This window comes from Leptopilina boulardi, unplaced genomic scaffold, assembly GCF_019393585.1.
Source record: "Leptopilina boulardi isolate dan_hultmark-lab unplaced genomic scaffold, ZJU_Lbou_2.1 LbouV2_123, whole genome shotgun sequence".
Lineage (NCBI taxonomy): Eukaryota > Metazoa > Arthropoda > Insecta > Hymenoptera > Figitidae > Leptopilina > Leptopilina boulardi.
Window position 1 is genome coordinate 396,047 of NW_026137667.1, and position 12,750 is coordinate 408,796.

Below are 12,750 nucleotides of genomic sequence, written 5' to 3' on the forward strand. Positions count from 1 at the left end.
TTGAGTGTTTTGCGCAGACACGAATTTAACCGACTACTTTATCCAGCTTAATTTATCTCTTCCCTACTTTACCCTTCGCGATGAAAACAGCCTCATGATATACCATTACCGAGCCTGGCAGATGCGCCTCTTCATATACTTAGGCCAACACACAATAGGTTCACGAATGGGATAAAAGAAACATGTATCACGGCATCAATCACAACGTAACCTCTTTTTGATGTTTACTTTCTGTTTTATTGTTGGTAAGTAAGTATTAATTAATAAATAAACTATTAAAATATTAGTCAATTGAGAACTTTCAGTTCAGTTAAATAATATTATTTTATTTCTAATAATTTCTTAAAAAATTTTAACACTTTAAATGTTTACAACGATTTTTTGTTAAGTAGTTAACTTATTTGATTTTAATAAGTAGTAAGTAAGTTCCTCAAGAGTTTCTTTAAGGGCAGCTCAAAGTCGATGCGATTTTCCCATTGAAGTACTCTATGTAAAAAATTGATTCAAATTTGACCTACCCTTAAAGTTAACAAAGTGTTAAAAAACATTCATGCGCAGTAGTTTTCTGCAGCAACGGATATTACAGGATATCCTATGGACGTCCTAGCCGTATCCGGAAATTTGGATATCTCTCTATCATCTCTCTATATCTCTCTATCCCTAGGACGTCCATAGGATATCTCGAATATCCGGATGCTGTTAGGGTACAGCAAAGTTACATTTTAAGATCATCACAACCTTAACTGTAAGTTTACGAATCTGATGTTTAGGCTCAAGGAAAATTTACAGCAAGATATTGTATTCTGGGTTGATTATATCCTAACAACATTTGGATATTTAGGATATCAATAGGATGTCCTAGATATATTATATTTCTCTAATGAGAAATATTTTTCTAATGTTGCAATATTGCAAAGTTTACCATACAATACAGATTTGTAGCCTGCAAATAAATTATAGGTTTATTTTAATTTGTTTTCAGCAAAAAAAGAGAAATTATTTTTTTAAAAAACTTGTTATTTACAAAATTGTTTCATTTTAATATAATTGGGATTATTTTCAGAAAATATGCAATTTTTATAAATGCATAAAAGTAGAAATGAAGGCAAAGAACTCATTTGTATACAATAATTTTATGTGTCGAGAATATGATTTATTTCCTGAATTTTTGTTCCAAAAAAATTCTACAAAACACATTACGTGACAAGTGTATGTTACAATTTAATCGTAGTATTAAAAGAAATGAAGCTATTATTTTGGGCATTGAGACTAGCTGCGATGATACTGCGGTTGGAATCGTCAATTCTGAAGGAAAAATTTTAGGATATGCTCATCGTTCACAGGAGTTATTGCATATAAAGTAAGTCATTATAAGTATTTTCGCGACAACCCTGTTGTCTTGCACAAGAAAATTTACAATTTCACAGCAGAATTTGGAACAAGTTCTTGTATCAGAACTTGTACAAGAAAATGTACATGTTCTTGTTCTTTAATTAAAATTAAATTAAAAGTAGTACTCATATATTAAAATCTGATGGAAAATTAAATTGTTCCTTATTAGATATGGTGGTATTATACCAATAGTAGCGCAAGAATTGCATAGAAAGTGTATTACAGAGTTATGTGAAAATACTTTAAAGTCAGGAAATTTAAAATTACGTGATATTACTGCTATAGCAACTACTGTAAAGCCTGGTCTTCCATTGTCACTATATGTTGGACTTAATTTTGGAGTGCGCCTATCGGAAGTAGGAAAAAAACCTTTCATTCCAATACATCACATGGAAGCTCATGCACTAGTTGCTCGAATGACTCAACAGGTAGGAATAATAAATATTGTATACATATTATTGGTTTGCTCATAGAAAATTTCCAAAAGAGTAAAAGTTTTTGAAATTATCTATGAGAGAAGCCAATCAAAATTAGTGGAATCTATGCCCGATTCTGAATAACGAGGAGATGTACAAGCGCCTTTTGTTTATACTGACTTGAAAGAGATTAACTAAATGCCAAATGTATTTTAATTATCTTAAGGTGGATTTTCCTTATCTTGTACTTCTTATATCTGGAGGACATTGTTTAATAGCAATTGTGGAAAATGTGACTACTTTTCGTTTATTAGGGCACTCAATTGATACAGCTCCCGGAGAGGCATTTGACAAGGTAAAATTTCTGTCTAAAATACATGTATATAATATACATATGTACCTATAGATTTTGTATCTTTATACTATTTTATAAATCAGTCGCTCCTGAGACCTAAAGCGAGCATACTCGAAGAATCCGCGTAAGGAATTCGTAACCTGAAAAATTCGTGAAACTCGCGAGGACTGATTGTATTATTATACTAATACGTTTGAAAAAACGTTTGAAAAAGAAAATTTTTGTACCTGTATTATTATTTTAATGTTTTCAGATTGCTCGCAGATTAAAGTTGAAAAATATGCCAGATTTTAAAAATTGTAGTAGTGGTGCGGCATTAGAAATTGCTGCCAGTCGAGCCGACATTTCTTCGAAATTTTCTTTCCAAGAGCCTTTAACTCATTATAGAGACTGTAATTTTAGCTTTGCGGGTACAAAATCTTCAGCTTACAACCAAATATTGAGTTATGAAAAAGATTTTGACATAACAGGAGATAAAATTATTCCGGATGTTTACAATTTCTGTGCCAGTTTTCAGTTGGCTATAACAAGACATTTATGTCATCGAACTCAAAGAGCCATAGAATTTATTGATAAACTTAATTTAATACCTAAAGATCGACGAATATTGGTAAATATTTCATTTATAATTATTAATTATAATTTCTCTTATTACGAGTTTTAAATCAGATTACTAATCAGTGAACCGAAAAACCCCCAAGTGAAGAATTTTAAGCAAATACGTCCACCGTTTTGATTCGCCATTTTGAATTTTGAAAGTTTGCCACCATCGCATAATGTACCTTAGTTTTTTGGAACATTCTAATTATATGTACATAATTTTAAAGCAAATCTGTTTTTCATTTTAAGGTTGTATCTGGAGGAGTAGCATGTAATAATTTCATTTTTAAATCTTTAAATACTATTTGTTCTGAATTGGGTTTTAAATGCATCAGACCTCCTCCTAACTTATGTACAGATAATGGATTAATGATTGCGTGGAATGGAATAGAACGTTGGAAGGAGAGTCAAGGTGTTCTTCATAAACAACATGATATTGCAAAAGTGGACGTGAATCACAAATCTTCATTAGGCACAGATTGGACAAATAAAATACAGGAAGAAAGTATAAAATGTAAATGGATAAAAATAAAGGATCATTGATTATATATTCATGTAGAGTACTTTAAAACGATCACCCCCCATTGAAAACAATTAACAATGTGAAACAATTTTTAAATAAATATATTTCCTACAATAAACAACAGGGTGAAGTAAAATTTTCTACAAACAGAACTTTCTAATTGCATTAGCCAATAAAAAAGTACTTATTATCCAAATAATGATTAATCAAGAGTGATAGAGAAAGAGGGGGAGGATAAGCTACTTTATACATTTTTTGAATAGACGATTTGTAAAATCTAAAGAAAATGTCAAATCTCTAAACTGAAGAAAACTGAATGAGAAATAATCTTTAAAAATGTTCATTCTATTAAGAATTAAAGATTTATTTTCAATATTTTAAAGTTGTCTTTTTCAATTTTGATTATTTACTTGTTCTGAATGTGACATTTTATTAAAAAATAATTAAATAGTTGAACGTCGTGAAATGTCAGGTTGAAAAAAATGGTGTCATACGTCCTTTTTTTCTAAAAAAATAAAAATGAAAAAAAACATTAAAATTATTATAAATTGAAAATGTAATGTTTTAAATATCAAAAAATTTCTATCATTTATACATATCATTGCTAAATTTTCTGTACTAAGGTTTGTTAAAAAATTATTATTATTTTTAAAAATATAATTTAAAATTAATGAAATCTAAGTTGAAGCAAAATCAATTTTAAATATAGTGAAAGAATGCCTAGCCATTTGTTGTCAGATTCTGTGAACAATATTCTTGATGCAGTTGAAACCAGTCTCTGCTTGCCAATTCTCATTTTGATTGTTCTATGTACCCTACAGTTCATTATATACGATGTAGTTGATATTGGTTGTTCTGTTTATCAAGCTTTTCAAAATTTTTATTCGAACGAAGATTCCTCCTGTGTTTTAAATAACTTTAAAGGTACATTGAAAAACATATTTCTAATATTTTATTATATTATTATTTGTTTACAATGGTAGAAAGTATTTGAAAACTTTTAAGTGTTGAGTGTTTAAATTCAATGTAATTGAATAAAATCTAAATATACATTAATAGAAGATATTATATTCAAAATACATGAAAAAAGATGGAATTTTTTAACAGGTTAAATGTCCAGTGACCAGTGATTTTTCTTCCCAAGAGTAATTAACACAGCATATTTACCAAAAGGAAAGGCTAATCTTCACATAGGACAAGAAAAATTGCAAAGTCGAGATGATGGATGGGATTTACTAAAAGATGATCACTGGGAATTTTGAAATACATGAAATTAATTCTTACGAAGAATTTGCTTATTTTCAACTGTAGATTCTCCTTACGTTTGAAAATGATAATAGCACTTACAGCTACAAGATGGAAACTTTCCCTCATAAAATAATTAATCAACCATCTGATTGGGTTTCGTTGTGCTGTTATATATTTGAGACATCGACTCATACAAGGGAATTTTATATCAACATTATATAATACTATTGTTAAATTATAATTGAAACGAAATTTTCATTATTACTAAATATTACTGAATTTCAGTGAAATTACATTATATTGCTATGAGGATGTTTTATTATTCTTAGTTTGTACAAAAAGAAAGTATTTTTCTAGTACAAAAAATGAAAAATAACTCTGAAAATAATTATAACCCAAGGGCCAAATACTATATGGTTCTATTCATCTTTTTTTCTTAGGATGAATTGTCGTGGCCATTGTTTTGATTTCTTTTTTCACAGTTTCTAGAATAGATGCCGTAAAGCAACTCAACGACACGTTCTGAATACTCAAAAAGTACAGATATTTTTCCCTCTTTCGGGAAAGCTTAAGTCACGTTTGCCTCCTTTGTTGCAGGGTAAGAGTCAGTCATTGTTTTTAAAAATAATATTTAAGATTGAACATTTATATGAAAGATCAGATGCTATCTAAAATATGCTTTGATTTTGTCATTATTTACCTATACTTTAAAGCAACTTATCAGATATTTCTGAAAAAATTACAATCCTTAAAAATTCTTTTTACTCTTGGACTTTAAAAAGATTTCTTGAATTTTAGTTTTTATATGATTACAATATGTAGGTACTACGTTTCATGACAGATTGATACATTTATTGAATTGCAAAATGTGTTAAATAGCTAATGGATTTTCATGAGTTGGTTGAAAACAAACTCTTTCGCCTGTCAATTGATGTTGATAGACTTAGTATTATGATCCATTATCCAAAAGACTCAGAGGGTCATTAATATTGCTTTAGGCACGTAATAACAAGTTTTAGCACTAAGCGTGATATAAAAACAGTATTATGCTTCAAGCCCAGACACTGTCCATAATTTATTCATACATGAATTTATTAAGAACAATAAGTGCAATTAACTGAACATGTAATCATTACACATTGGTTCATTTTAAAGTTTCTTTCTTTATTTTGCATAAGTTTTTATTAGATAAAAACAAAAATACTCAATAGGAGTGTAGAGTTTGTAATATAATCAACTAATGTTACTTGTATGTTTTACATATTAGAGAAACAAAGCGTGTTTTATGGATTTTTATCAATCAGTAGATCTGCTTCCAATTTATTATTATTTTTCTATATCTCATCTATTCTTTATACTTAAGATATTAAGGCGTGACTTTTAGCCGTTAAAATTCCAGCGTCTTGGGATTATTCACGCTAAATTTAACATTTAAAGCTTCTGGCTCAAAATGTCGAGATCTAATGTTGAAAACGTCTTAACAATTGAATAATTGTGCAATGAAATTCCCCACTTGCACTAAATTCATATTCATTTATCAAAGGTTTTAACAATACAGCTTTTAAATTGCTGATGGCAATCACGGAAAGAATCTGATCGGCACAAATGCATTCGAGTATAAGTTTCTTTTAATAACAAAGTGTACAGAGTTGTGATAGGTCAAACTAATTGTTATATTATTAGGTAGGTAATGTTAAAGTAGAGTAGATATAAAAATACATGGGATTACTTAAATGTAGTTTCTAAAATTGTGGTTTTCTTAGGCCAGTTTGGAAAAAACAATTATTAATACCTTCTTCTCTTATTTGCCGTTTGTGTTAAAGTTTCAAGAAAGAATCTGACTGAGACTATAGAATTTTCAGACATCGTATTTTAATGAAATGAGATGCCTTGGTGCGAGTATTATTTGAAAGCAGACTTAAAGTTTAGCCAACTCCAGACTCGGAATCCTTCAAGGGAATGAGGTGTAAATAATATGCTAATCCTTACTGCCCTCTTCGATTTTTCTCGCCCTTGCAGTCTTATTCCTCTCAAAAGTAGCTAATGCATGTTGCTTCTGGAAGAATAATTCAGTCAGAACAAGCTACGCCACATTTTAGATGCCAAACTTTAAAAATATAAGCAATTATATGTAGTTGCTTCTTGACCAACTTTACTTAAAACTATACTCCATTTTTTGTAAATTTGTAAAAATATGATGACTAAAATTGACGGTTTTTTGACGGTAACGGTCACTCGTAACAAGAGTCGCATGAATTGACTCCTTTGCATTTCCGGACCATCAACGTAGCGCCAGACTAATAATTGATGAATAATATCATTTAATTAGTTGCTTACGTTAAAATTAAGTTGGTCATTCCACATCGAAATTTTTTTTAGCTATTAGTAAAAATAAATAAGTAATGAGAAAAATAACGGGTTTTATTTAAATTAAATAAAAGAAGAACGTCATAAATTATAGTATATTCTTAGTGCTTATTAAAGGAACAAGTAGAATGTTCTTAAAGGTAGAATTTTTTTATTTATTTATAAAAATGGGCTCTTTAGGGAATAAAATGTGAAAGACAACGTGTGTCCATTAGTTTACTTGGCACACTATATGGGAAAGTCATTTACTGAGATCGAAGTCACTGCCGAAGGAGAATAAAAAAATTCTTGGATAGAAACTTTTCGCAGAACATATCTTTCCTCTTGATCGAACGAACGGAAGACAGAGTGATAAGGCTGGGTAATGTTTCTCCTAATTTTTTGAAGGTGCGCTGTTCTGGGAAAGGTTAAAAGATAACGGGTCGTTTGTGGCTAGAATGACATACGCGATACGTCATACGTACATATAACATACAAGTTGGTATAAGAAAAAGGAGGCAGTTTTCATTGTGAGCGTTCACGCTTGTGGGCGCCAACTCAATGTACCAGACGAAATCGCTGACTTATGGGTTTGCGGGTAGAGTCGTACCTTTTTTTCATAAACCCCAGTCAACCCCAACCTCACGTCTCTTTTACATTGTACCCAGATTTCAGCGATTAATTTTCCCCCATTGTGTGCAGCACGTCTCCAGCTCACTGAATTCCCCCCCATTTCACCTCACACCCTTTACCCCCCCCCTCTCTCTCTCTCCTCCTTTCTTTTTCTGTGCAGTGTGCATTGTCATTGGCAAACAAATCTCAATGGAAGTATTAAAAGTATCCGCTCTAATGGAACCTACTATCTTCTCTACTGAATTTCATAGTGTTTGTAACTTTAGTCCAAGAACCATAAGTACAATTCAAATAAATGATTTTTTTATTTACCAGGATATCGCTTAATCGCTAATTAAATACTTGAAGCAATTGTCGATCATTAAAGTATACAAAAAATAGGTCCAAAAATTACACTTCTTAGGACGATTATAATTTTCTGTTCTTATATTAAAAACTCAAAATTTTACTGGGCGATAGAAGAGCGAGTTTAAATTTGTGTAATATTTTGAATTTGCTTGCGTATAGGTATATCCAATCATGTGTAAAAATAGAAAAATGAGAATTCATTCATAAAGACGCAAAATTTTGTATTTTTTAAAAAAGCGGATCATTAGAACCCCAATTTTTCAAGTGGAAAGAAATAAGTAGAAAACATTCCTTCTTGTAGATATGGTCGCACATGTTTAATATGACGTTATTTTTTCATTACTTGTCAGATGAAAAATACTTGTTCCCTACAGTTGGTCAAAGATTTTGGAAATATGAATTGAATAAAATATAAATATCTCTGCTTTCTGCATAGAAAGCGCAATTCAGTTTTAGGGAGACAACTCTTAAATAATATATTCTCAAGCGCAATTTAAATTCACAGTATATGGACAGTTACATTGAATAGTGAAGTTCGACTATTAACTTTTGATATAACATAAATTTTTTGTTTTTTCCAGTTGAACATTAAATTTTGTAAATAGTTACCTAGTCAGAAGACAGAGAGAAAGTGACGACAGCGCACGTAAGTCGCGTCTCTACTCTCCGTCAGCGAGAACGATATAATTGGCTTACTTCGAGGTAAACCTTGGGCTAACAGGAACCGAGCTCACTTATTCTTTTAGCTACCCTGTCTTAAGGTGAGGCGCTCCTCAATGAATACACGTAGATAAAGAGTAATATGTATACCTGACTGTAGGTGCTCCTGCGTCAAGGAAACGCCTCTGATACCTTATCTCTCGTCTGAATGATTTCTAAGCTGTTGGTGCTTCTGCGACAAGATGTTCTAGGATCAGCCGGGGTCGATTATCTCAGAGTACACGTACGCGTTATTTTATTCCGGAAAGGGGCCATTCAAGTATTACGTAAGCATATTTTCAAGGGTTTTGGACCCCCCCTCACCCCAAATAAGTATTTTGTATGATTCGTAAGCAACTGAGGAACCTCTCCCTCCCCCTTAGATGCTTACATAATATTTGAATGACCCTAAAGGAAAATGAAACCGAAGTTGGTAGCAAAGATGGTTTAGTATAAATGGTCAAAAAATCAAATTTGTCTTAATGAAGAAGCTTTAACTTATTACTTTTTTGCTTGAAATTGACAATGCATTTACGAAAGTATGTTAAAGCAAAATTAATTGATTACAGAAAGAAAGAAACCTTTCATAATTGAATTTTCCGCGTACAGATCAAACAATATAACTATTTAATCTGTGAACAGCATCATAATCAGATATAATGCTCTGAACAGATGTCTTTCGAATCGCTAGCCAAGTTTTAAACGAGTAACGGTTATATCTTGCTATAATTCACAGATTAACCAATTGTAATTTGCTTTTAAACGTGTGTCTCTAAATAATACTTGGCAACATTTACTTTTTATTTAGGTTATAATTTTTTTAGGGATCGATTCTTAAATAAAAAATTTGTTTTCTCGGGTTCCAGTTGACTAGTTCAAAAATAAAAATAAGATAGCTTTCTCGCTTGAAAATAAAAATTGAATTTAAAAATAATTTTTACTATATGGAAAATGAATAAAACAAAAAGCTAAAAAATCTAAGTTTTCTTTTCATATAGGTATCAAGAAATTTTAAGGGGAGGTATTTTCACATATTCATTTTTGGCAAAAAATATACATTTATTTTTTACTAAGTTTTCTCAACTGCAATGTAAACTATGTATTTTTCTAACAGTTGAAAAATGTTATTTAAATTGGAATTACTTTTCTCATTATAACTCACTGAAGCAATAAATCTCTTTTTCTTAGCTACTCTTTTATTATTTCTTCGTGAAAAAGTTAATCTTTGACAGGTGACACTCACAATCATCAGACCGCGGGCAAGCAGATGAAAGATTATTATAGGTTAACTACGAATTTACTGAGTTAAAAGAAAGATTAAACTGGTCATAAAGTGGCACTACATATAATATATATTATATGTATATATATATATATATATGGGTCAAGTATTGGATTTGTCCAAATCTCATAGTTTAATTATCTTTTGGGTTAGGAACATTATTGGTATCCATGTTTCGATAGTTGATGATATGTCGCTGATAAGACCTCCAAACGATTTTTGAAAATTCGAATTTAGTAAAAAGTTATAAAGAAATAAAGTTTTTTGCAACATTTTAGAAATTATTCAATATCTTACAATTGGATGAACTGATTTTAATAAAATTTGATTTGGAGAGTGAATAACAAATGTACTTTCTATAAATATGAAGAATATAAATAAAAAGTTTATTTTGTTTAAACAAATTATATTTTTAATGGTTAATGTTATAAATAAACAACGTTCTTAGTCGATTTTGTAATTTTTTTTATAGAATCATGAAGATTAATTATTATGAAAGCCTTGTCTAATCAATCACATTGTGATAAGAACAATACCCATTTTATTTCTAGAGAAGAGCCACACCTCTAACATACCGTTCCCTCACAACACAAGGATATTCAGGATATCCCTGGGACGTCCTGGGGATATCCATTTGCTTTTGGCGATTCGGATATCCCTAAGATATCCTCTGGATATCCATGGACATCTCTAAGATATCCCAGGGATATCCAAACCGCCGAAAACAAATCGATATCCCCAGGACGTCCCAAGGATATCCTGAATATCCTTTTGTTGTGAGGGTTAAGTATCTTAGGACGCATTAAAGAGTTTATACATTTTGTATGTAACAGATTACGTATTTTTAAATAGATTTTACAAATTAATTAGTGTACTCTGAAAAAGCGTTTTACTTATTTTAAAGTAGTGTTTGTAAGCTGCGACCCTTAAAACACCCGAATATCAAGTTTCAAGCAAATCCAACTAATTTGGTTTTTTCTTATTAGTCGAAACAATTTCACGGTTTTCCCTATATAGTTTTGGCCTACTAATATCATGTCAAGTGCCTATATTTTTAAAAGGAAATAGTATACATTTGAAGTAATTGTTTACCAGACACAAGTGAAAAAAGTTTTAAAGCGACATAGCGCGAGATGAAAGAAATGACTGTGGAAACTAAAAATTCCTCGAAATAATATTTCGATGATATGCTGAACGGCGTCGCAGCTGTGTCTCACGAGCAAAGGTCCCTCGGCCTGCGTCATACAAGATTGTTAAAGCTCAGGTTGGGGACGGCTAGTAGTGAAACAGCTGGCACATACTGGCGACAGCCCGCCCGTCACTAACTCAACCTAGATACACGCGCGCCATGTGCACTAGATATACAAACTTCATTGACGTTGGGTGAGAAGAACAACGTCTGCACCTGAGTTGGAACCAATCTTTTATCCACGAATCAGGAAGCGCAGAATAAAAAGATTCTTTCAAATGGATGCGACCCGACACTGGAAATTTCATTTCTTCATTAAAAAACTTTAATGAAATTTTAACTCGAATCATTTTACCTCACCCATTTCAAATGACATGGTACATCACTTCACCTATTAAAATTAAACATTACTTCAAACTAAAGAAATTACATATTACCTTAGGCTGAAGTTGGTATGCAGAAGAGCATTAAAAAAATAAATACTAATATAAAAAGTAGAGATATAGAATTTAGAGATAGAGATTTCGCGAAGAATTGATTTGTTAATGTGTCAGTAACGACAGACTAATTTAATAAACAGTAGTTAATACAATGAATAAAGAAAGTTACCTCATTGGTTTCGAACTTTAAGAATCTGGAATCGCATAAATCGCAGAGTTCGATATGCCACAGGTAATAAAGAGAGTCTATATACTATCGATTTGTTTCTCTTGTTGCCGTGGATAGCTAAAGGTACGCGTAAGATTCAGGGGTCTTGTAAAGATATTAGATGTCGATGGCAGTAGCACGGAAACCCCATCAACTCTGTGCTCGTAAATTTGAAGAAACTGCCGAAACTCGATCTAGTCATCCTCTCTATCTCTCTTCGTATATAGGCCTACATAAGAATATACTACACAAAGAGACCTTTCAAGTTTGTGCAAACTTCTATGAGTAGGAAAATGAAGTCAGCAACTTATTAAAATCTACTCTTTTGGTTTCGAATCAATTTCAAATAACGCCTTAAATGAATTTCACTTGTTAAATATCCATAGTATATTATTTTGCTCTTCCAAGGATGCAAAATATACAGATACTATTTACAATACTTAAATATACTATAAATAACGACTACTCTATATTTAAATTATCTTAAATACCATAGAAGAGCTCATTGGCAGTACCATGAAATTAACTTTCTTCTTCGACCAATCTTCTTTTTCAGCTAAACACGATGCGCAGATCTAAATTAAAGGACCTGTATGGTGCTCAATGTTATATTTAAATATAAATCGGTTTCCATAAAAAATATCTAGAATCATTCTTTTATTATTCAGAAATATTTTCGTCAACCTTTGCGCTAATCATTTAGTTTATTCACGCCAAACATTTACTTATTGCGGATATTGGTATGTTTATACAAGCTATATTGAGCATAGCAATTAAATACTCCGAAGCTTGCACATCCAACCTTTATTAAATGTTTAGTAAACACGGTGCTCCGTGGGTTGGTGCACTGTCTCTATCTACAAGTTGTGATGGACCATTTTCAAATTCTTTAATCATTTAATTTCTTCCGCTTTGTTTTTGGTCCTAGTGCAAATTACCTGAGCGTTTTATCTTTAAAGACACAAGAACAGCAACGCTGCTGTCTTTGCGATTAAATCATGCTTGGTTTCCCTTTTCCTCTTCTACTTTTCCATTCTCTTGTTTCCTTCCCGCCTTACACAATTTTCCTGC

At 31.3% G+C, this 12,750-nt stretch overlaps 1 protein-coding gene across 2 annotated transcripts; it reads left to right on the forward strand.

Moving 5' to 3' along the window:
- Positions 1-11: 11 nt before the first annotated feature.
- On the forward strand, positions 12-3,313 carry LOC127290482 (tRNA N6-adenosine threonylcarbamoyltransferase, mitochondrial). 2 transcript variants are annotated; one of them, XM_051319076.1, is made up of 6 exons: positions 12-249; positions 1,064-1,360; positions 1,562-1,820; positions 2,035-2,163; positions 2,417-2,773; positions 3,013-3,313. In XM_051319076.1, exons 2-6 carry the CDS (start codon positions 1,149-1,151, stop codon positions 3,304-3,306), a joined length of 1,251 nt encoding a protein of 416 aa, XP_051175033.1. In that variant the 5' UTR covers positions 12-249; positions 1,064-1,148; the 3' UTR covers positions 3,307-3,313. The 2 variants fall into 2 exon arrangements, with proteins under 2 accessions (XP_051175033.1, XP_051175024.1); XM_051319067.1 differs by having other exon boundaries at positions 12-245.
- The last annotated feature ends 9,437 nt before the right edge of the window (positions 3,314-12,750 follow it).

Excerpts from the sequence above, each read along its gene's own strand:
- LOC127290482 (XM_051319076.1), top strand. The coding sequence starts at position 1,149 with ATGATTTATTTCCTGAATTTTTGTTCCAAAAAAATTCTACAAAACACA. Across the intron at positions 1,361-1,561 it reads CAGGAGTTATTGCATATAAA|ATATGGTGGTATTATACCAA; the intron begins GTAAGTCATTAT and ends GTTCCTTATTAG. Across the intron at positions 1,821-2,034 it reads TTGCTCGAATGACTCAACAG|GTGGATTTTCCTTATCTTGT; the intron begins GTAGGAATAATA and ends AATTATCTTAAG.